The 26,897-nt window shown below is 47.9% G+C and overlaps 1 protein-coding gene across 2 annotated transcripts; it reads left to right on the top strand.

Annotated features, from left to right (window-relative positions):
• Positions 8,088-14,629, top strand: MYCL (MYCL proto-oncogene, bHLH transcription factor). 2 transcript variants are annotated; one of them, XM_003127827.5, is made up of 3 exons: positions 8,088-8,281; positions 8,630-9,134; positions 12,072-14,626. In XM_003127827.5, the coding sequence occupies exons 2-3, from the start codon at positions 8,639-8,641 to the stop codon at positions 12,668-12,670; spliced, it is 1,095 nt and encodes a 364-aa protein (XP_003127875.2). In that variant the 5' UTR covers positions 8,088-8,281; positions 8,630-8,638; the 3' UTR covers positions 12,671-14,626. The 2 variants fall into 2 exon arrangements, with proteins under 2 accessions (XP_003127875.2, XP_020951654.1); XM_021095995.1 differs by lacking the exon at positions 8,088-8,281 and having other exon boundaries at positions 8,288-9,134; positions 12,072-14,629.

Below are 26,897 nucleotides of genomic sequence, written 5' to 3'. Positions count from 1 at the left end.
TGAAAAGAGGAGGCTTGAATGAAAGCATAAGGAGTTAGACTCCTAATCTCTTCCCTCAACTCTGCAACCAAGTGACTGTCCTCTTCCAGCTTGTCAGGAAATTGAGTTGAGAGGCTCTGGATTTGGGAACATGAGGCATAGCTGAGAATAGGAGTGACAGACTGGACTGTATCAGAGGGAGGCATTTGCTGAACTATAAGACCCTCTCATCCCCTTCCCCTCTTGGTTCCCGGAACACTGGCAAGCAGGCTTGTAACCTGGCCCCTTGTAGATTAGAGGACTTCTTTACATGGAAATTTCAAAACCTGCAGATAGAGACAGTTGAAGAGTTCCTGGTAAAACTGCCAGATACCTGCTTAATCACCTTTTAGTGAAGCTCTGTAATTGACAGATCCCGCCTCCCACTAAACACACACACACACACACACACACAGCTTTCAATCAGCTTTTAATACTTCACCTTTTAATACAAATAAAAACTGACAGCAAGGATCACCAGACATTTGATGAAAGCTTCTAACAAAATAACCAGAGCAAAGCAAATGGGGCGGTGGAGGAGGGGGACCAGCAGGGGGGAGAGGGACAGATTCTAAAGAAACAGAGAAAACGGGGAGTGAAAGAAAGCTTTAAGATTTAGAATTAATATAAAAACTATAATTAATAGCCTCAGAGAGAAAAGAGGGGGAAAAAGTGTGTCCATGGAAAAAGAACATTTAGGAAGCTACAAAAAGAAAACATTTAGGAAACAAAAAAAGAGTTCTTAAATTTTTTTAATATTGCAGGAGTTACCACTGTGGCTCAGTGGGTTAAGGACCTGACATAGTGTCCATGAGGATGTGGGTTCTGTCCTTGCTCAGTGGGTTAAGGATCAGGTCTTGCAGCAGTCTGTGCTGTAGGTCTCAGACACGATTTTACCACTAGTCCTCAGAACTTCCATAAGCTGCAGGTGCAGCCCTAAAAAAGAAAAAAAAAGTTTTTAATATTGTAGTCCAAAAAATTAAGTCAATAAGCTTGGAAGTTGAGGAATCTCCCAGAAAGTAAAAGGCTACCAGGACAGGAGTTTCAGAAAGAGAGAAGAAAAGAAAATAGAGGGGATATTTTTCCAAAAAATTATTACAGAATGAATGGGTTTCCAGATATGCAAAAAGATCCTGCAATGCAATTCTGTCTCTCTCTCTCTCTCTTTTTTTTTTTTTTTTTAAGGACTGCATTTGTGGCATGTGGAAGTTCCCAGGGCTAAATTGGAGCTATAGCTGGTGGCCTATACCACAGCCACAGAAACTCGGGATCCGAGTTGCATCTGTGATCTACACCAAGCTCGAGGCAACACTGGATCCTTAACCCACTGAGCTGGGTCAGGGATTGAACTTGCATCTTCATGCATACTAGCCGGGTTCGTTTCCACTGAGCCGCTAGGGGAAAGCCCTTGTTTTTTGTTTTGTTTTGTTTTGTTTTGTTTTGCAATGCAATGCTGACACTATCCAGAGTAGGCCAAGTTTCACAGGTTAAGGACATAGTCCTCCACAAAACTGCCCTCATTTCAGATGCTAGCTGCAAGTTCAGGGTTTCCCAGGCCACCCACATTTCTGACCAAATGGCTATAGACTCAAGGAGTTCCCACTACCCTCTGATGTTCAGTAATGAACTAGAACAACTCACAGATCTCATGAAAATGCTATACTTATGGTTACAGATATAATATGGCAAAAAAAAAAAAAAAAGACAGAGAGCGAGAGAGATACAAATCAGGACCAGTCAAAAGAAGAGACACATAGGACAAAGTTTGAAGGTCCCAAATGTGAATTTTCCAATGTCCCATTCCTGTGGAGTCAGAATACATCACCCTCCCAGCACATGGATGTAATGTAATCAGGAAAGCTTACCTGAGCTTCAGTGTCCAGGTTTTATTGGAATTTCATCACATAGGCATGACTGATTGAATAAGTGTCCACGTGGCTGAACTCAAACTCCAGGCCCCTTCCCTTTCATAGAGGTCAGACCGGTATCACATGGCTTAAAGTTCCAACCCCCTCATCACACCATTGGCCTTTCCTGTTTGGCCAACCCCTGTCCTGAGTCATCTGAAACTATCTAGGGGACCACCATGAGTAAGCTCATGGGCATAAACTATTAGGGCCCTGATAACAAAGACAGTCCTATCACTCTGGAAATTCCAAGAATTTAGAGGCTACCTCCTGGGGACAGGAGACAAGGGCCAGTCAAATTCTTTATTATACAGCAGACCCACGCAAAGCACAGCAGTGAAAAAAATTGGAATGCCAGAGACAAAGAGCACATCCTAAACTTGCCAGGGAGAGAAACTGGTCACATACAAAGGCTTGTAGATCAAATGATATCAGTCCTCTTGGGAGTTCCGGTCGTGACCCAGCAGGGTAAGAACCCAACAAGTATCCATGAGGATTCCGGTTCAATCCCCGGCCTCACTCAGTGGGTGAAGGATCCAGAGTTGCCATGTGAGCTGTGGTGTAGGCCAGCAGCTTCAGCTCCATTTCAACCCCTAGCACAGGAATGTCTATATGCCACAGGTGCAGCACTAAAAAGAAGAAAATGATATCAATCTTCTCAATAGCAACACTGGTTGCTAAGAAACAGAAAAGCAATACTTTAAATTGCTTTTTTTTGGGGGGGGTTGTACCCGAGGGATATGGAAATTCCCAGACTAGGGGTCGAATTGGAGCTGTAGCTGCTGGCCTATGCCACAGCCACAGCAACGCCAGACCTGAACCACGTCTGTGCCTCAGCTAGCGGCGACACTGGATACTTACCCACTGAGAAAGGCCAGGGATCGAACCTGTGTCCTCATGGATGCTAGTCAGATTCGTTAACCGCTGAGCCACAATGGGAACTCCATCTTTAAATTCCTTAGGGAAAATTATTTCTCATCTAATATTCCGTACCCAGCCAAACTATCAACCAACGAGGAGGGTATAATAAACGCAATTTCAGAAATGCAAGACATCAAAATTTTTACTTCCTAAGCCCCCTTTCCTAGACAGCTGCTGGAGGATGTGCTTCACTTATGTGAGGAAGTAATAAAGAAGAAGCAATGAGCTCCAGAAAACAGGGAGTCAACACAGGAGAGAAGCAAAGGGAATTTCCAGGAGATTTCAGGTAAAGGAAGTTGCAAAATGACAGCTATGAAGCAGGTCTAGAGATCATTAAGTTCAAATTGGAACAAAAAGACATAGTGCTCCAAGAGGGATGTTTCCAAGAAAAAATAGAACCTATAGATTGATAACCTGACTCTTTTTTTTTTTTTTTTGGTCTTTTTGTCTTTTGTCTTTTTTTTTTTTTTTTTTGGTCTTTTTGCTATTTCTTGGGCCACTCCTGCGGCATATAGAGATTCCCAGGCTAGGGGTCCAGTCGGAGCTGTAGCCACTGGCCTACACTAGAGCCACAGCAACTCGGGATCCGAGCCGCGTCTGCAACCTACACCGCAGCTCACGGCCACGCCGGATCCTTAACCCACTGAGCAAGGGCAGGGACCGAACCCGCAACCTCATGGTTCCTAGTCGGATTCGTTAACCACTGAGCCACGATGGGAACTCCTACCCTGACATTTTTGACCATGTGAAGCAATCTTGTAGCTCTGGTGGGAATGTGCAGTGTTAAATTCATATATACAGGATAATAGATCCATAGAAGTATCTACATTGAAATCTAAGCCCAAAAGATAAAAATACAATTTAACTCTGAAAAAAATTGTTGGAGTTCCCATTGTGGCGAATTGGCAATGAATACAACTAGTATTCTCGAGGCTTTGGGTTCGATCCCCGGCCCTGCTTGCAGGTCGGGAATCCGGTGTTGCCGTGAGCTGTGGTGTAGGTCACAGATGAGGCTTGGATCCTGAGTTGCTGTGGCTGTGGTGAAGGCCGACAAGTATAGCTCCTATTAGACCCCTAGCTTGGGAACTTCCATATGTCTTGGGTGTGGCCCTAAGAAAAAGCAAAAAAAAAAAATGTTTAAGAGAGGAAATATAATCAGAGTACTGCATATTCATATAGTCAAAATACTATAGATATGGAAATGAATACTTATTTTACAATTGAACTACAATTCTATTGGGAGAATAAGGGAACACCAAATATGTGGGTTGGGAAAGGAAATATAAGAGTTACAGCTTCTTCTATTTTCTTCTCTTTTCTTTTTCTTTCTTTCTTCTTCTTTTTTTTTTCATCTGCACCTGAGGTATGTGGAAGTTCTCAGGCCAGGAATTATACCTGCACCAGGCAGTCATCTGAGCCACTGCAGTGCCATTACCAGATCCTTAACCCACTGAGCCACCAGGGAACTCCTGCTCCTTTTATTTTATTTATTTATTTATTATTTACTTATTTATTTTTAGGGCGGAACCCAGGCATACGGAAGTTCCCAGGCTAGGGAATGAATTGCAACTATAGCTGCTGGCCTTTGCCACAAGCACAGCAACACTAGATCTGAGCCACATCTTTGACCTACACCACAGCTCACAGCAACAACAGATCCTTAACCTACTGAGAGGGGCCAGGAATGGAACCCGAGTCCTCATGGATACTAGTTGGGTTCTTAACCCACTGAGCCACAATGGAAACGCCTCCTTCTATTTTAAATGTTAATAAAATTTAAATTTAATAGGAATTAAAATTCCTCTTGCACTTCCTAGCCAATAACTGCAAGGAACAGTTATGTTGTTTATATGCCCCCCCACACGATTTTTAAAATAGATTATCTGTATTGGTCAAAACATAGAAAGAAATATCAGGGACAGAAGTAGCTAAACCAGTAGTTGCCTTTTGGGAGTGGGAATCAGGGGTAGTGATGGCAGGATAGAAGACTGCCTTTTTTTTAAACCTTATCATATACTTAGTTGATTTTGAAAAATGTTGTGCATATAGTATTTGAATTCAAAACATGCTTTAAGAAAAATAAAAATTAAAAATTGCAGAAAAACTGAGTGTCCCTAGGGTAGCATTTGTTACCTTGGTGAATTCATCACCATCCTGGGTCCAGACATCACTCAGAAACCAGAGCCGTTAGACCTAAAAGCGGCAGCATCTCTGTGGAACAGACACACATTAACAGGGCTCATGAGACCGATATTTCAAATCAGATGCCAATTCATTAAGTTATAAGGGGAAGCAGGGCTTTGAAGCAGACTGGATCTTCCTGTTCGCTGATGAGTGTATTCTCTCCCTGTGGGCGGATCTACGTAGGGAACAGAGTGGTTTTCAGCAGGTTGCTTGGTGATCCAGAGCACGAGTGAAGTGGGGGGTGAACTGAGTGGTTTCAAAGAATGATGCCTCCATCTCTCTTGTTGCTGGACCAGCATCTTTGTCCCCAGACAGTGCCAGGACAGACACTCTGGTGATGGCCTTGACAGCCCTTCTGAATGGCACCTTCTTCTCTTTAGCTGCATTAATACCTTTGTTTAGGTTACAGTCTAGACTAAGCCTGACAGCTATTCTGTCTCCATCAAGTGGACCAGCATATTTCTGCTTTAAAGCAGTAGAGGCTTGGGTCCAAACAGGCAACACATTTACCAAACACCCACAGCCTAGATGTGCCAGGCTCTGTTCTAAGCCCTGGAATTACAGTGGTCAACAAGACTGCCATTTGTCCCTGCCCTCATTAAGCTTACAGTCTGGTGAGGAAGTCAAAGCATGCACAGTGAAGGAGCAGCCTACCTCTCAGAAGACAACTTAATTTATCCTCTTTTTTTTTTTTTTTTTTTTTTTTGCTTTTTAGGGCTGAAACCAAGGCATATGGAGGCTCCCAAGCTAGGGGTTGAGTCAGAGCTACAGCTGCTGGCCTACGCCACAGCCACAGCAATGCAGATCTGAGCCGCGTCTGCGAGCTACACCATAGCTCACGGCAACACCAGATCCTTAACCCACTGAGTGAGGCCAGGGATTGAACCTGCAACCTCATGGTTCCTAGTCTGCTGCAACATAAGAACTCCTATCCTCGTTCTTGAGGTGAGGCCACCCCTTGGTCGTCCTCAGATATCACCCTCTATCAACCATGGGGAGGGCCTGTTGAGTAAGGAATCTCATCTAGAGAAAGAAGACCCATTTTCCAAGCATATATTTCTAATCTCCCATGGGTTATATGCCCCAAATCCTTCCAATAAAGTGATTTTCTGCTTAAATTTATCTGTCACTTATAACCAAAAACTCTGGTACAGCAATCATTTCAGGCATCTGCGAACCAGAGAACAAGTCCATAAAAGGCAGTTCCAATCCCTCTGCCTTGAGGCTGCAACCAAACCTGCAACCTTTCCGAGCTGTGCCTTCCATTCAGCACAAATCGGTGTGGTGTACACAGGCTATCTCAATAAAATCTGGTTGCCTGAATCACTCAGGAAGTTCAGTCAGAAGCTGTTCTATGTATTGAGATTGCAAAGCTACCAAGAGCTAGTTGCTGCCTTGGAAGATGCCCACATGCACCTGACATACAGCAAAACTGAGGGTGTCATCTTCCTTGTCTTTTCTCTCAACCTATGTATCAACTTACAACTGGTATCCCATGCTCCAACCACAATGAACTACTTGCACATCTCACATCCCTCTGCCAGGATGTCGACAGTGAGGAGTTTGGTGCTCTTAGACCATGGGGAGGGAGAGACAGACAGCAGGTAATCAGGCTGCTGTTTGTAGACCAGACCTTGAATGCCAGTTAGAGCATTCTAGATGTACGGGCTGCTATCCCAGGTTAGTTTCCTTGGTCTAAATAGAACGCTCCTATAGTTTAGCTTTTCCTCTTCTCCTTTTTTTTGTCTTTTGTCCTTTTAGGGCTGCACCCGTGGCATATGGAGGTTCCAAGGCTAGGGGTCTAATGGGAGCTACAGCTGCCGGCCTACACAGCCATAGCAACGCCAGATCCGAGCCACATCTGTGACCTACACCCGATCCTTAACCCACTGAGCGAGGCCAGGGATGGAACCTGCAACCTCATGGTTCCCAGTCAGATTCGTTTCCCATGCGCAACGAACGGGAACTCCACTTTTCCTCTTCTATTGAAGGAAGTCTGCACAGAAGAGGAGAAGAGGACACAAGGCTTATACCTCCATCATTTTAAACAGACATGCAGAGCTACAAGCAAAGTTCCCATTTTACACATAAGTAAACAGAGGCTTCAAATGACTTGGCTCTACAGCTACCAAGTGGCAAATTGAAGGCTTGAAAGAAGTTTCCAGACCGCAAATCCCCATTCTTTCCTCTACTAGTACAGCTCCTACAGCGAGTTTTGTGTGTGGTGTGAGGGGGGGGAATCTCAGCTCTGGCCTGGTCTTGGGGAAAAATTCTCCTTACCACCCACATCAGGGGCTAAGTTTGTTCTACTTGCCTCTCTTGGCCTAGTTCCCTTCACTAGATACTCTGTCTTCTTAAATTCTCACAACAATCCTGTGGGATATTACCATCCCTTCATTTTATAGATGAGACCAAGGCTCAGCAAGGTTAAGTTTCAGGATCCAAAGTTTGGGGTCCTCACCACCTTACTTCGCTGAGGTCTGTCCAGGTTTAGGAACACTAGCTGATGAAACGGACCAGAGGGTGATGAAGCGGTTGCTGGGGACCAGTCCCACTTCAGGACCAAGGGCCACCAGGTGGCGTGGTGGACGTTTGGCTGCCCCCACCCTACCTCGCCAGACGCACCAGAACGACAGGAGGCGAGCCCGAGGAAGTAGGCTCGCGGGGCGGGGAGTAGTTCTCTTCTCCAGCCCAGAGTCTGCAAGTAGCGCGCGTTTCCCTCGGCCTCCAGAGGACCACCCGGGCCTCGCTCAAGAGTTACGCCCCCATCAGGCAACCGCCGGGCTGCATCAGCTTGCCGCCTCTTCTGCGCTCCCCAGTGTGCAATCCATTTTGAGAGATACAGGGAACAGAACAGGAGAGAGTAGCCACGATCCGGGCGCGGGGCGGGGGACTGGGGGGGGCTGAGACTCCACCGCCCCCACCTGTCGACCGGGAGGGGCGGGGAAGGGCGGGGCTTGTCCCGTAGGGCCCGCCCCCGGTCCCTGAGCCCTGGGCGCGCGACGAGATATAAGGCAGCCGGGAAACAATGCGCCTGCATCTCGCGCTCCCGCGCCGCTCCCGGGAGCGTCCCGGCAGCCGTGCGCGAGTGAAGGCGGGAGCGCGCGCGCGGGGGGCGAGCTCCTGAATGCGGGCCGCGCGCTCGGTGGCGCGCATGTGCATGTGTGCGGGCTGCCGGGCTGCCGGGCTGCCGGGCTGCCCCGAGCCGGCGGGGAGCCGGTCCGCTCCAGGTGGCCGGCAGCGGGAGCGAGGTGAGGCTGCGGGCGGCCAGGGTACGGGCGCCAGTCCCGGGGGGGCGGGCTGCAGGCTGCCTTTAGGGCACAGCGCGCCCCCGCCCGGCCCGGCCGGGCCCTGGGAGCTGCGCTCCGGGCGGCGCTGGCAAAGTTTGCTTTGAACTCGCTCCCCGCAGCCTAGACCGCGCGCAGTGAGCGGCTTCCTTGGGCACTCTGACCCAGGGCCGGGCTGCTCCGGACACTAGAGAAAGACGCGAGAGGTTGGGGAGGGAGAAGAGCCTGGCAGCAGGCTGTGCTGGAGGGCCGAGGGACGCCTCCCTCCCTGAGCCCGCAGCGGGGTCAGCACGTCCCCCTTCCCTCCCGCAGGGAGCGGACATGGACTTCGACTCGTACCAACACTATTTCTACGACTATGACTGCGGGGAGGATTTCTACCGCTCCACGGCGCCCAGCGAGGACATCTGGAAGAAATTCGAGCTGGTGCCGTCGCCCCCCACGTCGCCGCCCTGGGGCTCCGGTCCTGGCGCCGGGGACCCGGCCCCGGGAATTGGTCCTCTGGAGCCGTGGCCCGGAGGGGGTGCTGCGGACGAGGCAGAAATCCGGGGTCACTCGAAAGGTTGGGGCAGGAACTACGCCTCCATCATCCGCCGTGACTGCATGTGGAGCGGCTTCTCGGCCCGGGAACGGCTGGAGAGAGCGGTGAGCGACCGGCTTGCCGCTGGCGCTCCCCGGGGAAACCCGCCCAAGGCTCCCGCTGCCCCAGACTGCGCTCCCAGCCTCGAAGCCGGCAGTCCGGCACCCGCTGCCCCTTGTCCGCTGGGCGAGCCCAAGACCCAGGCCTGCTCGGGGTCCGAGAGCCCAAGCGACTCGGGTAAGGACCGCCCTGGGCCATCCAAGAGGGGGGCACCCCATGGGTGGCCAAACCTCTGCCGCTGAGGTCAGGCACTGGATCTGCGCAAGCCTTTCTGCCACCTCCCCCTTCCTCTGGCTGAAGCTGCCGGTGTAGCCCCCAGCGGTGTCTGTCTGGCACGTGGGTGTGTTAGTAAACAGTTTGAAGTAGTGGCGTGGGAGCCAGCGTCCCTTTGATGATGATTGGAGCCCCGGGGGACAAGGGAGACTGGGTGAGGCTTGGCACTTAGAGAGGACAATACTGGGATTGAGCCGTAGGGGATTTTTGTCCTCCAGAGGCTGGAAGTGGTCCCTTAAGGGTCACTCCAGGCTTGACTTTTTTTGTTGCTGTCTCTTTCCCTGGGAAACTCACTCCCCTAGGGAGAGGAGCCCCTCAGGAGCCTTTTGTGCAAAGAAGAAGCCTTCATCCTTTCAAAAACCTGGTCTCCTGCCTGCTTTACTTTAAAATGGCAATAATGGCTCCTCTTGCACCTCCGCCTGTTACTATGTGTACATCCACATCACCCCTGAAACAGGTATTGAAGGAATGACCACTCCCCATTAACAGATGGAAACACTGAGGCTTAGAAATAGGAAATCACCATACGTGAACCCCAGCTTCCCACCATCTAGCCAGCCTCCTTTGCCCAATCCTCCATCCCAACCAGGCACTTCTCTGATGTTTAGAGGACCTCAGTGGTAGTTTATGTGAGAAAGGCAGCCACTTGCCTTTTTGCTTTGGCCTGAGGTGAGAAGGTGTTCCTCTAGCTCCCTCCCAATTCATCCGAGGGCTTCAGCTACTTCATTTGTATTCAGCAAATGTTCACTGGCCCCTACTTTGTGCCAAGCCCTGGGCTTGGTTCTGGCGTCACAGATCTGGAGCTCCAGGCTTCTCTTCCCCATCCTTGAATGAATGTGTAAATGTCACTGAGTGCAGACTGCAGCATCCTGTGCCACCAGACTGTGTTCTTAGCCTAACCTCTTTGAGGTGCTCATGAGAAATACTGGGGAGGGTGCTTTTATAGGGTGCAAACTGAGGGTAGCATCAGGTAGATCAGGACAAAAAACTCACTGTAGCTTTTAGGAATGACTTACATGACCATTTGGAGGGAACTGGGGAATGGATTTGGAGGTTGTCATACACTTGAGGGGAAAAATAAGGATAATGAGAAGAATTAAAAGTCTTTTTTTTTTTTTTGGTCCACCATATTAAGGTCATTTTTTAACCTTGCTTTCTACACTGAGACCTTTTGTTTGCTTAATGGCTGGAATGGGAACTTTGAGACCAAGATACCAATAAAGATGTATCTCTACAAAAGCTGATGGAGTGGTAGAGCGGAAAGAGCATTGTTTTGGGAGTTTGGACATCTTAGTTTCAGATCCAGAACGTTACAAAGGTGATGTGTGGACTTGGCTGATCTGGATCTCGGTTTCTCCCTTTGCACTTGAGGGAGTTAGACCTTATTGTCCAGCCGAGGACATTTCCTTGTCTGGGTAGAGTTAGACACTACTCTTTCAAAAGGAGAATGGTGTCTTACATTATTTCTTGCTTAGGCAGAGCCTTCCCCAACGATGGGGTTTAACACTGAAATATTAAAAGTTTGGGATGTGGGGGAGCCTCTTGAATCATTTTCCGACCCGCCCTTTAACCTGAACCTGTTTGCAAGCTCCTGGTTCACTCACAGGCCACATGGCCCAGAACAAAATGCAACAGATTGCAAACAATGAGGGGGGTGGGGAGAGTGATTGACGGCAAAACTCAGCCAATAGGGGCTAGGGGCTGGGTAAGACAGCATTCCAAACATGGCTTAGCCAGCCAATCACAGGCCTTGGGGCCAGGAGGGCTGAATGGTCAGGTTTTATTAATGGAGAAATAATGCGATTGTCCACACAATGGAAGGCTTCCTGACAAAGGGGCTCAAGCATCCTGATATGCAAAAGAGGCCGAGAACTGAGCTCTTCTGTTGTCAGGCTGAAATGCATTAAGGTTGCCTTCTGTGTGAGGGCTGCAAAACGTGGGGAGCAGGAAGGTTCTTCCCTAATTGTCCCTCTCCTGGTGGGGTCACCAAAGGGAATGATGGGGTCATGTTCAGGTGTCCCTGATGTTTTGGCCTTTGTATCAAGACATTGTTCCCCTGCTCAGTTCCTGCCCCCGGCCCAGGTAGCTTGGAAACAGTGGCTTATACCTTTGTGAAGTTCCTGCAGCTTTTGCCGACCTGTGATTACAAATCCAACCCTCTTGTGGTCCAGGGAAGGGGGTGGGGCAGGTGACCTATAAATGATGGATGACTTCAGAAACCCATTGAACCCAGGAGCAAAATGCTCCTAAGGGAAAGCCTTTCCCTCCCCTCTGTGGGTGAGGAGGGATGCGTTGAAGCCCTCCCTTCCCTGACTCTTCAGCTGAAAGGAATGGCAGAATAGAGAGGTGGGGGAATAATAGGATTTATAACTTGTGAAAAGTAACAATTCCCAAGTGCAGGCTGTGCTGGGCAGGAACAAAGGGCAGCTCTGCCCACAGACCCCTCATTTACAATTCTGATGGGGCATGAAAGAGCCCGACTGGGGAAGATCTTTATAGCTAAACTTTGTCCCAGGCCGATAGCTCTTTCTCTCTGTCCCCCCAGCGGGGGAGGGGGAGAGTCGGTGCAGACTGGGGGCTGTTGGCTTGGGTCTGCCTTTTGTTCTTATCTAAGCCTTGCTGTGCAAAAGGAAATTGGAGAATATTTTCCTTCTTGCTTATTTCCCCCCTTTCCTTCGCACTGCCCTCGTCCCTCGTTCCAGATGAATCAGTTGTCTTTCTCCTCACTTGAATTTGGTTATATCTAAATTGGGAAACCTTCACCTTCTTTCTCGGATGCAGGGTCTGTAGATGTGTTTTTCACGGGGTGTGTTTCTTCTGTTGATGTCTCTTTTCGGACAGAGGGGGAAGAAATTGACGTTGTGACAGTGGAGAAGAGACAGTCCCTGGGCGTGCGGAAGCCAGTCACCATCACGGTGAGAGCGGACCCTTTGGACCCCTGCATGAAACACTTCCACATCTCTATCCATCAGCAACAGCACAACTATGCCGCCCGTTTTCCTCCAGAAAGCTGCTCCCAAGGAGAGGCTCCAGAGAAGGGCCCCCAAGCAGAGCCTCTGGAGAGAGATGCACCAGACGAAAAGGAAGAGGAGGCAGATGAGGAAATGGTGAGCCCCCCGCCTGTAGAAAGCGAGCCTCCCCAGACCTGCCACCCTAAACCCGTCAGTTCTGACGCTGAGGACGTGACCAAGAGGAAGAACCACAACTTCCTGGAGCGCAAAAGGCGGAATGACCTCCGTTCCAGATTCTTGGCCCTGAGGGACCAGGTACCCACCCTAGCCAGCTGCTCCAAGGCCCCCAAAGTAGTGATCCTGAGCAAGGCTTTGGAATACTTGCAAGCCCTCGTTGGGGCCGAGAAGAGGATGGCGACGGAGAAAAGGCAGCTCCGGTGTCGGCAGCAGCAACTGCAGAAAAGAATCGCGTACCTCAGTGGCTACTAACTGACTCAAAAAGCCTGACTGCTCTGGCTTAACAAAGAACTGAATTTATTTTTTAACCTCCCCTCTCTCCCTTAGGAATTTGCACTTTTGGTTCCAGTGGGACAGCCTGGACAGTAGATCCCAGAATGCATTGCAGCCAGTGCACACACAATAAGGGCTTGCATTCTTGGAAACCTTGCAACCCAGCTCTCCCTCTGCCCTGACTCGTGGGAGCGCTGTGGCTTCTCTGGCACCTTTGGCTTCTCAGGCGGGCAGCTGACCGAGGAGCCTTGGGGTCTGCCTAGCTCACTAGCTCCGAAGAAAAGCCTGACAGATGCTATGCAACAGGTGGTGGACGTTGTCGGGGGGCCTCCAGCCTGCATGAAATCTCACACTCCGGATGAGCTTTAGGCTGGGAAAGGATGCTCCCACTGGTGTCTCTGGGGTGACGCTAGGACAGCTGGGCCTGGATGCTCTCCCCGAGGCTCCTTTTTCCAGGAGACATATGAGCTGTCTTGGGTGAAGACAAGCTCACAGACTTGATCAACATGGACCATTACCTCACTGTCAGACACTTTACAGTAGCTGGAAAGGAGGTGGAAACCTTTAATATATATATTCTGATGTTAGATAACAGCCCTCCTCCCACTCTCCATGCTGCGACCTTGAGAACATTTAAAGAGCTTGGCCCCTAGATTCTTTGTCTCAAAGCCCTCTCTCTGGGCCCTTTCCTCTGAGGGCTGAGGACTTTTTTGTTTCCTTCTGCCTTTGTTACACCGTGGGCTCAATAGCACCCCTTTCCCACAGGTCAGAAATCCTTCCCCAGGACACAGGGAAAAGGGTCCCAGCCTGTGGCCTAGGGAAGACTTGGAGTCCTGGCAGTGAACTCGTTCCCTGCCCAGGTATTTTCCATCTCGGAGTCTTCTCGAGGCAGACGGCAGGCACCACGGGGGTGGGGGCGGTGGGGGGGGAGAGACTGCACTGCTTCCTCTTTCCCACCTCCCCCTCACCTCAATCCCTAACTGGTAGGTTTGCAGTTCTCCCAGGACCATGCAAACCTGTCCTTCTCATGCAACTCCAAGGAGCTCTGTAGCCACCCTTGGGCCCCCTGCCAGCCTGTCATGAGTCAGATCCCCTTCCCAGAATCTGGGCCTTACTGAAGTTCTTACTGGGAGAGCTGCTGGGACCTATCCAGGGCTCCAGCAGGCAAACTAGCTTCCTGGTGGGTTTTTAAGAAGCTTCCAGGAGCTCTGCTTAGCAGACCATGATGGATTTTACCCCCGCTGAACTCAGCCTCTCCAAGTGGATCCCAGGTGCTGCCTCCGGTCTGAGAAAGGCACCCAACCCAACAGGCTTCCTGTGGGCAACCTCAGGAGGCCATAAGCCTGGCCTGGAAGAAAGGCCAGCCTCCCCCAGAGCTCTTCCCAGGGCTGCAGGTGCCTGTGGGTTGTGGGTTTGAAAGTGGGGGAGGGGAGGATGGTGGACCGCTGTATGGGGCTCTGGAAAGCCTGCTGCTACTTCAAACCTATTATGCATGATGGTCTGTTTCTGAGGTTGCTTCCTGGCCTCAGACAATCCCAGTGGAAGTTTGGGAAAAACCTCCCTACCTTCAGGAGCATGGTTCTGGGGAGCCAACTGACTTCTGGAACTGTCTTTGGAGAACAGGTGAGATGTAGGTTCCTGATATCTCACCTGAACAACAGCTCGTGTTTTATAAGCTGCTGTTGGGTATTATGCTGGGAGCAGTCTTTTTTTTTTTTTTTTTTTTTTTTAATACTGTATTTTTGTATGCCTTTTGCAAAGTGGTGTTAATTGTTTTTGTACCAGAAAAAAATGGAGGCAATTCTGTTGCAAGAGTCTGATTTATTTTGAAAGGTAAGTTTACCTGCAATTTTGTATTTAGTTGTGATTACTGATTGCCTGATTTTAAAATGTTGCCTTCTGAGACACCTTCTAATAAAAGATTTCTCAAACATGTCAGGGTGGGGGCAGTTTATGCCCACCGCGTCCCCCGGAACCAAGGAAAACCATTTCAAGATAGGCACAAGGGATCTCTAACCATGTTGCTAACCTGGTCACTCCACTTTGGGTTCCTGAAATGCCATTTCAGACATGTCTAAACAATGTAGGCTCAGTACTCGGTCAACACGAAATTCTCTTGTGAATTGCAGAGTGCTGAATTTGTACTGGTTTTTGTTTGTTTGGTTTTTTTTTTTTGTCTTTTTGTCTTTTCTAGGGCCACTCCTGTGGCATATGGAGGTTCCCAGGCTAGGGGTTGAATCGGAGCTGTAGCTGCCAGCCTACACCACAGCCACAGCAATGCCAGATCTGAGCCTAATCTGCGACTTACACCACAGCTCACAGCAACGCCGAATCCTTAACCCACTGAGCAAGGGCAGGGACCGAACCCGCAACCTCATGGTTCCTAGTCGGATTCGTTAACCACCACGCCACGAAGGGAACTTCTGAACTTGTACTTTAGAAGGCTTGAAATCCTGGTTCCATCATTGACTTGTCCTGCGCCTTTCCTTTTTAGCTCAAAGCTAAAAGCCCTCAGTGTCCTTATCTGTAAGATGGGGGTAAATGTTCCTTCACAGGGGGCATTTAATGGCGGGCATTAAATGAAGTACATTTTAAACTGCTTTTCTTAACTAGAAAGCCTTACATCCTTAAATTCTTTAGGGTGGTACTGTTCTTAACTTAGTGGTATTTGCAGGATATCTTTTTCAAAATTCTACGGGATTCGGTGGTGTGATGTGATTTTTTTTCCTTCTCCCTTGATTAATAAAGGAAAATGAAGGCTCCCTTTCCCTCCCATCCTTCTCATAAACTTGCTGTAAATGCAAAAAGGGAGAATTTTATCATTGCTATTCCTGATGGAGCGTTGCCTATGTCTAAGTACTCTGTCCCTTCCTACATATTCTGTCACATGCTGGGGCTCCAGAAGAGAGAACTGAGGTTCTCAGAGTGAAACATAACTGCCCAACATTACACAGTGAAGTAAATGAGTTGGGATTTGAAACCAGTTCTGCCGATCTCCAGAGCCAGAGGTCTTAACCACTGCATACTAACGATCAGCTTGTTTTTGTTCGCATGGGGTGTGTGGAGGAAGTAGACAGGGAATTTGATCACCTAAATGCTTGCTGGTACTGTCTCCTTGGGGCCACTGTGCCTGCCACTTATTGGGATGAAATGGAGCAAATGTTCCATGACCCACCACTCTGCTGCATTTTCGGGCTGGGTGGGTTTGTCTTGTCCCAGAGAGGCGCCTTCTGGGACTGGGAAAGGAAAACAGTTGCTGTTTAGAAAGGCCATGAGCATCCTGGTGGGAGAAGTCCACTTTGTCACATGTAATCCTGCCTTACAGCTGAGACCTAGGTACATTGCTCACCTGCATTCCTATGGAGCCTGAGTTGAGTCCAAAAGCTACTATAAATTCCTCACATTAACAAGAGTTCCCTTGTGGTTTAGTGGTTTTAGGATCTGGCGCTGCCACTGTAGTGGCTTGGGTCATTGCTGTGTGCAGGTTCAATTCCTGGCTCAAGAGATTCTACATGATGCAGGAGTTTCTGTTGTGGCTCAGCGGTTAATGAATCTGACTAGGAACCATGAGGTTGCGGGTTCGATCCCTGCCCTTGCTCAGTGGGTTAAGGATCTGGTGTTGCCATGAGCTGTGGTGTAGGTTGAAGACAAGGCTTGGATCCTGCGTTGCTGTGGCTCTGGCATAGGCTGGCAGCAACAGCTCCGATTCGACCCCTAGCCTGGGAACCTCCATATGCCACAGGAGTGGCCCTAGAAAAGACAAAAAGACAAAAAAAAAAAAAAAAAAAGAAAAAAAGAAAGATTCTACTTGACGCAGGCACAGCCAAAAAAAAAAAAAGATTCCTTACATTTATAAAATGACCATCACAACCTGGAAAGTTAGCAACACCTGCCACTTGGTACTGGAGCTCAGAGAGGTTTCCTGCTCAAGGTCACAGAACAAAATCAGAATCCCCAGCCCACTTTCCTGTCAGGCAAACTTCCCAGTCAGCCTCCACTGTTCCTAGGTCACCAAACCCGGGTGATAGAGAGGCTGTTTAATAAAAACAGACTTGGGCTACTGGGAATCTTTTCTTACAGCTCCATTTCCTTCTTTTAGTTATAGTCTCTCTGTTCCCAGTGTGTTCATCCTTCTGGTTTTTTAGTTTGGTTTTGTTTGTTTGTTTGTTTGTTTGTTTTAGGGCTGCACCTGCGGCATATGGAAGTTCCCAGGCTAGGGGTTGAACCCGAGCTGTAGCTACCGGCCTATACCACAGCAAAAGCCACGCCAGATCCGAGCCAGGCCTTCGACCTACACCACAGCTCATGGCAATGCCAGATCCCTGACCCACTGAGAGAGGCCAGGGATTGAACATGCATCCTCATGGATGCTAGTCAGATTCTTTTCTGCTGAGCCACGATGGGAACTCATCCTTCTGTTTTGAGGCCCTTTGTCAAGAAAGTAATTTGAAGGGGTTCTCTCCCTTTACTAGATCTTGAAAGAATTCACAGGTCCTCAGTAAAATAGCAGGGACTCCTAGGTACAGGTACTAACACCCACACTAATATTGTTTTACTTTTTTTTTTTTTTTTTTTTTTTTTTTTTTTAATGGCTACACCCATGGCAAATGGAAGTTCCTTGACCAGGGATTGAATCCGAATCCGAGCCTCAGCTATGCTGTGACAATGCCAGAGCCTTTAACCCACTGCACCAGGCCAGGGATGGAACCCATGCCTCCACAGTGTCCCAAGTCACTGCAGTCCAATTCTTAACCCACTGCACCACAGCGGGAACTCCTGTTTTATGTTTCTTAATTTTTACAATAACCTGGAGAACAGGGTGGAGTCAGCCCCATTCCATAGGTGAGCAAACTGAAGTTTAGAGACATTTGTCTGAGCCCAGACTTCTAGTACCAACTGGCTGACTCTAAGCTTCAGCTCCTCTGAGTCTGACACTGCTGAGAAAGGAGTGGGGGAAAAAAGGCATCTCCTTGGGGGAAGGGAGGGTGTTTCTGGAATGTGAAGTATTTTAAGCTCCTTCCTAGCTCACTTCTGCAGACTCCTACCTCTATCTTTGTCTGAAAATAGCCAGAAGTTTATTCCTGGATTTCAGAGAGCAATTTCTACAAATTAGGTTTCCCCTGAATAGTACACCTAAGGGCCTAGGTGCCCAGCTTGGGGACGTGGATGCAAACACTCAGGGACAGCTGAGAAGCCACACTTAGCGTGGAAAAGAAAGGCCATCCTTTCCATTAGCCAATCAAAGGCTAAACTTTGTGCTTAACTCCTGCCTCCACTGGCAGTTATTTTGGGGAACTGAGACAGGTTGAACTACCTTAGAAGTGCTGAATTTGTCTTAAGAGCCCCTGGGTCAGGATATTTTAGAATGGGCACTGTAGGAGGAGAAGGGGTGGGGTAGGGATGGCTTTGTTGATCTGGAAAGTGATAGGGAGCATGAGAGAGGATTCTAAGGATAAGATAACCAATTGGGAGATGACTTGTGACTGGGAGGGTAGAGGGGAAGTGTCTAAATGTATCAGCTGGAGTTCCCTTGGGGTGTGGGCACTTCCACTTTAAGCTCAGTGGACAGCTCTTCTTAATGTCTTTATGTAGAATTACTGCCAAAGATGGCGGCCCCATCATGGCTCAGTGGTAACCAACCCCACTAGTATCCATGAGGACTTGGGTTCAATCCCTGGCCCTGCTCAGTGGGTTAAGGATCCGGTGTTACCGTGAGCTGTGGTGTAGGTCGAAGATGTGACTGGGATTTGGTGTTGCTATGGCTGTGGTATAGGCTGGCAGCTGCAGCTCTGATTCAACCCGGAGCCTGGGAACTTCCATATGCCGTGGGTGCAGCACTGAAAAAAAGAACCACTGCCAGAGGGATCAGCCTTATTAAGGCTACCATTCTTTTGGCGAGGAAATCTAAACATGTTCTTAAGTCTCTAATTAGGTGGGGTATTAAACAATTAGACTCAGTGCCAGGAGTTCAGTAGGTGCCCAGGAAGTAAGTGCTGGATCACCTCCAAACTTGTGGGAAGCAGGAGGGGTAAGGATTCTCCCACACCAACAGCTTTGTGACCTGGGACAAATTATTAACCTCTCCCAGCCCCAGCTTCCACATCTGTAAAATAGGTATAAATCATAGCACGTGCTTCTTTGGGTTGTTGTGAGCAATATTAAGTGCTCAGTAAATGATTAGTATTATTTAAACCATTTAACAAGGCCCGCCTAGAATACAGATTAGTCATATGTGAAAGGTGATAGAAGGAACTGGTAAAATGAGAAGTCTTCCTAGTTGTATTTAAAGTCATCTGGAATGAATATATTAATGCCTCAAGAGGCAGTAAATCATCATGGAAGGAGTAGTCAGGGTTTGGGGAGACTGAGATGAGCAGAGGAGGAAAGGAGGGCAAAGACCTGAGCCTCTGACTGGTCCATGGCATCCCATGACCCATGGCAGGCCCGAGCTGTGGGTCTGTGATGCTGCTGCACAAATGAGCCCTCCATTTGTCCTTACTGGGCACTGTAGTGTCTTCAGACTGAGCTGGAGTCAGTGAATCCGTGCAGTCATTAAAGCTTCTGATGCCTATTTTGTTCAGGCAGTGATTCTCCAACCTGAATGGGCCTTAAGAATACACACATCAGAGTTCGCACTGTGGTGTAGCAGCTTAAGAACCCGACTAGTATCCATGAGGATGCGGGTTCGATCCCTGGCCTTGCTCACTGGGTTAAGGATCTGGTGATGCTGTGAACCATGGTGTAGGTCATGGATGCAGCTCGGATCTGGCTGTGGAGTAGGCCTGCAGCTGCAGCTCTGGCTGGACCCCTAGCCCAGGAACTTCCATATGCTGTGGGTGTGGCCCTAAAAAAAAAAAAAAAGAAAGAAAAGAAAAGAATCTATCCACCCCCAAGACCCTAATGCAGTAGGTCAGGCCAGAAATCTATATTGCTGAGAAGCAAGCAAGCAGGGAGGTGGACTCCTGAAGTCACATTTAGAAAAACACTGGAGGAGTTCCTGTCATGGCGCAGCGGAAACGAATCCAACTAGGAACCATGAAGTTTCGAGTTTGATCTCTGGCCTCGCTCAGTGGGTTAAGGATCTGGTGTTGCTGTGAGCTGTGGTGTAGGTTGCAGACACAGCTTGGATCTGGCATTCCTGTGGCTGCGGTGTAAGCCAGCAGCTGTAGCTCCAATTAGACCCCTAGCTGGAAACCTCCTTGTGCCGCGGGTGCAGCCCTTAAAAAAAAAAAAAAAAAAAAAAAAAAGAAAGAAAGAAAGAAAAAGAAAAACACTGACATAAGGGTTGGAGCCAGGTCCTGTGGAGATAAAAAAAATACTTAAACAAGTGGCATAGTATAATGGTTAAGAACGAGGGCTTGGGGTTGCTACCTAAGTGATATTTGGGCAAATAAGTCAAACCCCCTGCATCCTAGAAGTTTCCTTCTTTTCTAAAAATGGATATAATATGAATACCTACCTCATAGGATTGGTGCAAAGGTTAAATAATTTATCACATGTAAAGCACTTAGAATGATGCCTGCCACATGATAAGAGCAATGATCTATGAAGCGATGGTTTCTTATGGAAGCTTATGAGCGTGCAAACATGACACAAAATAAGGCAATATTGTCTCTGAAGAGAGCTGCAAGCCTCAGAAGAGGAAGCAAACCTTTTGGAGTCATCAAGAAAGTTCTTGTTAGAAATACTGTGACTTCAACTGGAACTAGAAGTCCCAGCAGCATTTGGCTAAGAGGAAGGTGTTCTGGGCTAAGGGGGTAGCTTTGGGGAAGAGAGGGCTGGGAAAGTTGTGTGGAATCTGGGGAAAGGGGAGGAATCTGGTCTGATTTACAGGCTGAGTGGTCTTCATTTTACAAAACCAGAGGGACTGCTCTCGATTTCGAAGAGGATCCTTTCAACAGCCGACATCCTCTGTGACTCTTTGAAATAGGGAAGTCAGGAAAAGAAACTGATTGTGGTTTGGGACACAATGAGATTGAGGTGATGGGGTCATCCAAAATAGAGCACCCAACAGGAAGTGGGAAATGTGACATTAAAGCTTTAGAAAGGGGGTTGAAATGAAGATACAGATTTGAGACTCTTCAAGATACAAAGCTGATGAAGGCCCACAGTCCCAAGCCACAAGAAAGAGAAAGGGCCAGAGAAGTAGAGCAGAGGGCTTGAAGGAGCCATGAGATGAGAACCCGAAAGAACCTCTGATAGCTCTGCATCTTTCTCCCTTTTGCACCTCCCAAATTTGATTTAGTACCCTTTTGGGGATCCCTGTGCACGTGCAGGCCCCCTTGGAGATCTGGGAAGGCAGGGAGTGGGCTCCCTTTGAGAACACTCTGGTGAGCTCTGGAGCAAACTCTGTAACACAACTTTAGGTGTTGCATAAACCCTACCACATGCTGAGATCTACTCTCTTCTTCCTCTCCCTTGTTTTAAGCCATTCTGAGGCTCCCAGATTTGAACTGGTTAATCACCACTGGAAACAATGCTGGAAACAGCAATTCACCAGACCAATGGAAGGTGTTGCAGCTGCGGTTACTCACAGGCACTGTACTGGGTTGTATATTGTTCCCACTAAATTCATGATTATCCAGAACCTGTGAGTGTGACCTTATTTGGAAATAGGATCTTTGCAGATATGATCAAGTTAAGATGAGGTCACCCTGGATTTCACGGTGAGCCCTGATCCAATGACTGGTGTTCTAAAGAGAGGAAATGTGGACAGAGATGCACAGCAGAAAGATGGCCATGTGACATAGGTGGGATTGGAGTCATGCTGCCACAAATCAAGGAATGCCATGGAGGAGTTCCCGTCCTGGCATAGCGGAAACGAGTCCGACTAGGAACCATGAGGTTGTGGGTTCGATCCCTGCACTCGCTCAGTGGGTTAAGGATCTGGTGTTGCTGTGAGCTGTGGTGTATGTAGGGTGCAGACTTGGCTTGGATCTGGCATTGCTGTGGCTGCGGTGTAAGCTGGCAGCTGTAGCTCTGATTAGACCCCTAGCCTGGGAACATCCACATGTCAAGAGTGTGGCCCTAAAAACACATACACACACACACAAAAAAAAAAAAAAAAAAAAAAAAGGGAATGCCATGGATTCCCAGCACACACCAGAAGCTAGAAGAGGCAGGGAAGGATTGATTCTTCCCTAGAGGAAGCATGGGAATATGGCCCTACTCATACCTCGATTTGGGGCTTCTGGACTCCATAACTGTGAGAGAGTACATTTCTGTTGTTTTAAGCTACCTGGTTTGCAGTCGTTTGCTACAGTAGCCCTGGGAAACAATTATAGGCACCAAGTTCATCATGAAATATTCCTTCAGGAAACATCTGTTCCTTGGGCTGCCTAATTAGGATGTAGGTCGGGCTGCAAAGACTTGAGTTGTACCAAAAAGCTAGTGTCTGTCTTTGACTCAGCTCTCACCTTGGTAACAGATGTTTCAGGCTTCCCGTGGCACATTCCTCCTCTTGTCCTGATTGTCACAACATCCTCTAGAACTCCAAAAAGTTCAAACTTTCTGGGGGCTCCACATTGTTTTTTGGCTTTTTAGCTGTGCTCGTGACATGTGAGAGTTCCAGACAAGGATTGAAACGGCACCACAGCAGTGACGCTGAGCCATAGCAGTGACAGTGCTAGATCCTTAACCACTAGGCCACTAGGGAACACCCTGATGCTCCACTTTGAATGAACCTTCCACTCTAATGGCTTCAGCTTTACCTTCTCCTTAAATTTTTTTTTTTTTTTTTTTTTTGTCTTTCTGCCTTTTCTAGGGATGCTCCCGCAGCATATGGAGGTTCCCAGGCTAGGGGTCTAATCAGAGCTGTAGCCACTGGCCTATGCCAGAGCCACAGCAACATGGGATCAGAGCCACATCTGTGACCTACACTACAGCTCACAGCAACGCCAGATCCTTAACCCACTGAGCAAGGCCAGGGGTCGAACCTGCAACCTCATGGTTCCTAGTCAGATTCGTTAACCACTGAGCCATGACTGGAACTACCTCCCTAAAAAAATTTTAAGTAAATTATTTGAAGTATACAGAGGATAGGAAATAACAACACCAATGGGTCATCACCTAGACTTCCCCTCTATCTTTCTGCACTTCTCACTTTCTCCTTTTCTGTCATCTTCCCATGCTCATCCCACCCCACATACTGCTCTCAATTTCCTAAAGAAGGTGAGACAACCTAGAGGTTGCCCAGGCTGACTACATATCTGCCCCTAGGGTATAGCACACACACACACCAAGGGTAACAATAGTTGGCTAACTGTGGACTTTCATAAGGGCAGGCAAGGAGTTCCCATTGTGGTGCAATGGTTGATGAATCCGACTAGGAACCATGAGGTTGCGGGTTCGATCCCTGCCCTTGCTCAGTGGGTTAAGGATCTGGCATTGCCATGAGCTGTGGTGTAGGTTGCAGATGCAGCTTGGATCCTGTGTTGCTGTGGCTGTGGTGTAGGTCGGCGGCTACAACTCCGATTCAACCCCTAGCCTGGGAACCTCCATGTGCTGTGGGATCGGCCCCAGAAAAGGCAAAAAAGACCAAAAAAAAAAAAAGAAAGAAAAAAAGGGCAGCCAAGAATGATTATCTTCCGAGTAACTTGACTCTTCTTAGTACTTTATTCCTGCATTTTAGATATGTTCTTCCAGACCAAAACTATCCCAGTGTTTTTGCTTCTTAAACTAGAATTAAAAAAAATTTTAGGAGTTCCCGTCGTGACGCAGTGGTTAACGAATCCGACTAGGAACCATGAGGTTTCGGGTTTGGTCCCTGCCCTTGCTCAGTGGGTTAACTATCCGGCGTTGCCGTGAGCTGTGGTGTAGGTTGCAGACGCGGCTCGGATCCCACGTTGCTGTGGCTCTGGCGTAGGCCAGTGGCTACAGCTCCGATTTGACCCCTAGCCTGGGAACCTCCATATGCCGAGGGAGCGGCCCAAAGAAATAGCAAAAAAAAAAAAAGACCAAAAAAAAAAAAAAATTTTTTTTAAATTTTGGCCATGCCTGTGGCATACAGAAATTCCTAGGCCAGGGAGTAAATCTAAGCCACAGCAGTGACAATGCTGGATTCTTAACGGCTAGGCCACCAGGGAACTCCTAAACTAGAATTTCTTTTACCCCAAATAATCTGTAAGCAGTGGAATATTTATTATTTATTTGTCTTTTTTTTTTTTTTTTTTGTCATTTTAGGGCTGTACCCGTGGCACATGGAGGTTCCCAGGCTAGGGGTGGAATTGGAGCTGTAGCAGCAGACCTATGCCACAGCCACAGCCACGCCAGATCCGAGCCGTGTCTGCAACCTACACCACAGCTCACAGCAACGCCAGATCCTTAATCCACTGAGTGAGGCCAGGGATTGAACCTGTGTCCTCATGGATGCTAGTCAGATTCGTTTCCACTGAGCCACCATGGGAACTCCTAAGCAGTGGAATATGTTGAAGATGGGCTTCCTTATCTTCCACCTCTAGATATACACATAGACTTTAAGGGAGAGACTCTCTTCATCTTAAGTTATCTTTCAGAATAGGTTGAGATGCTTCCTATCTGGCCTCATACAAGGCAGAGAAGGATCAGAGCTAATACTTGGGCATGACTACAACTGGCTTTCCTGACTCCCTTTTGTCACCTTTTGTCTCCTTATTACTCCACCAAGCTTCCTATTAGAGGGTTTTATGTTGTTTTTAAAAAATACTCATTAACTCCTAATCATAGACTTGAATTTCCCAATTTTCTCTTGAAGTTCATCTCTCCAATTAGGATTTCAAGTTACAGGTTATCTTTCAGGAACAATTTTTAGTATAATTTAGAGTTGAGAATATCATTAGGGAGACAGAGGTACAAATAAAATAGCCTAAAGATATTAAATACATGCTTCCATTCTCCTTTGGTGGGGTTGGCAGAATTACCATGAATGGAAATGGTACGATTTTTCTTCTTACTTCTCTTAATTTATTTTGGACCACAGGCTCCATTCTGATTTAGGAGTCTTTCCTGCTCAGTATTTCAGTGATAATTCTCCCCATGGTCTACAGGATCCCTGTTCTCTTTGTTTCTATAGCAACAGTCCTGTGTTGCTTGGCTAGAAGCAATTTTCTGCTGCTATGGTGAAGCCCCATTTTTTCATTCCTTACTCCCCAGTTGCCTTGGTAACCAGCCTCTCCCTCTTCTGGTCTCTCAGTGGTAAATTCCACCTCCCTCTGTTTCTCTCTCTCTCATAACAGTCACCTGGTCATGACTTGGACAGTGCTTTCCCATCGTGAGTGAGCCTACCCTGTCATGGTCAGATTGTCATCATGAAATTAGCCTCCCTTTTGCTTTATTTGCATCATTTCTCCAGCCTGCCTTCTGTCTGGTGGTTGTCATGGTAACCATACCCTCGGAAAATCTCCAGGCAAAGGCTCTACAGTTAACAACCATCATGTGAGAGTGTCTGCCAATATGTGGCCACACATCTCGATTTTAAAACTAGCCCCAGGCGGTTACCACAAATTGGAGAGAACAAGGCTTTTGATCAAAGCAGGCTGGATTGAGAAAAGGAGGACCCTGGGATACATGGGACTACAAGGTTTAGGCTGGGTCTGCAAAAGTGGCCATTACGCCAATGGTGATCCAAACGTTTGAGAAATGTATTTATTGGCAATCATTCCAGGCAGGTCTGTCATATACTGTAAACATTCAGGAGTGATTCCTTCCACCCAAGGGTGATGGGACTTGAGAGCTAGGCAGAGCCAAGTAGTAATCTCAGAGAGAAAGCAATTAGAACTCTTAAATTGGCTAACAAGGGGTTAGTAGAAAAGGTATTTAGGCACTTTTCACACGTTACTGAACATTTCTATGCCTTTAGGCTGCTGCCCTTACCTCTTTAGTGTGGCAGATGGGGTGTTACTATTATAATAATACAAAGTGTTCAACAAATGGTGGTTATTATGTGCCAGGGCATTGTAGCAAGCACTTTTCAGACATTACTTCATTTTGTCCTTATGGCAATCCGAGAGGTATTTAACAATGAGAAAACTGAGGCTAAGAGGTGAAGCTAATTGTGTGAAGTCATGCAGCTGATAAGTGGCAGTGTTGGGATTAGAACCTAGGTTCATCTGATTCTAAAGCCCTTTCTTTCCTTCCTCCCTTCCTTCCTCCCTTCCTTTCTTTCTGTCACCCCGAGACACTCAGAAGTTCTCGGGCAGGGCTCGAACCCAAGTCACAGCAGTGACCAAAGCTGCTGCAGTGACAAGAATGTGTCTTTAACCTGCTGTACCACAGAAGAACTCCTTGTGGGTTGTTCACATGCTTGTTCTTTCTCTGTTTTCACCCCATCTCTTTTCTCCTTTTACCAAAGAGATGCAAAATTTTATTCTGCCCTCCGATTGTGTCTGAGCTTGAGTTTGGGGTGAAAACATTAGAGCAGCCGCCCTTGCCTGAGAACTAGGCAGATCCAATCCTGGAGAACGCCACACCTCTGAGCTCATTGGCTTTAGCACTAGGTAGACAAGCCATTCTCTTCTCCATTAAAAATTGTTGGGTGTCTATTGCGTATCAGGTACTGCGCGAAGCACTGGAGATACAGCAATGACCTAGGCAGAATCTGTTCCTTGCCTTTATAGGACAGTCTGGAGTGAAAGTCAGACAATAGACAAGAGGTCTGTGTAAATTTCATACTGTAAGCAGTCCTGTGAAGAAAAAGAACTGGGTGCCGTGAAAAAAGCATAAAAATAGATCTATTTTAGATACGACTAACATCCCCCACTTAAAAGACGAAGTAGTTGTTCTCACAGCAGTTCGTTTTTTTTTTTTTTTTTTAAAGATTTTTTTTTTTTTAATTAGGGCTTTTTTTTTTTTTTTTTTTTGGCTTTTGTAGGGCCGCTCCCACGGCATATGGAGGTTCCCAGGCTAGGGGTCTAATCGGAGCTGTAGCTGCCGGCCTACACCAGAGCCACAGCAACATGGGATCCAAGCCGTGTCTGTGACCTACAGCACAGCTCATGGCAACGCCGGATCCTTAACCCACTGAGCAAGACCGGGGATGGAACCTGCAACCTCATGGTTCCTAGTCAGATTCGTTAACCACTGCGCCACGACGGGAACTCCAGCAGTTCGTTGATAGCAGTCACATCGGGAGCTTCCGAGCTTGGAAGTTTGTCCCCTTCGCTAGTCACCCTCCCTACGGTACCTGAGGTCCGCGCCTGCGCATTAATGGTTGCCATGGGGACAGCTGCTC

Source organism: Sus scrofa, chromosome 6 (assembly GCF_000003025.6).
Source record: "Sus scrofa isolate TJ Tabasco breed Duroc chromosome 6, Sscrofa11.1, whole genome shotgun sequence".
NCBI lineage: Eukaryota > Metazoa > Chordata > Mammalia > Artiodactyla > Suidae > Sus > Sus scrofa.
Note: the sequence above shows the minus strand (reverse complement) of the source record. Positions and strands in the feature narration are given on the sequence as shown.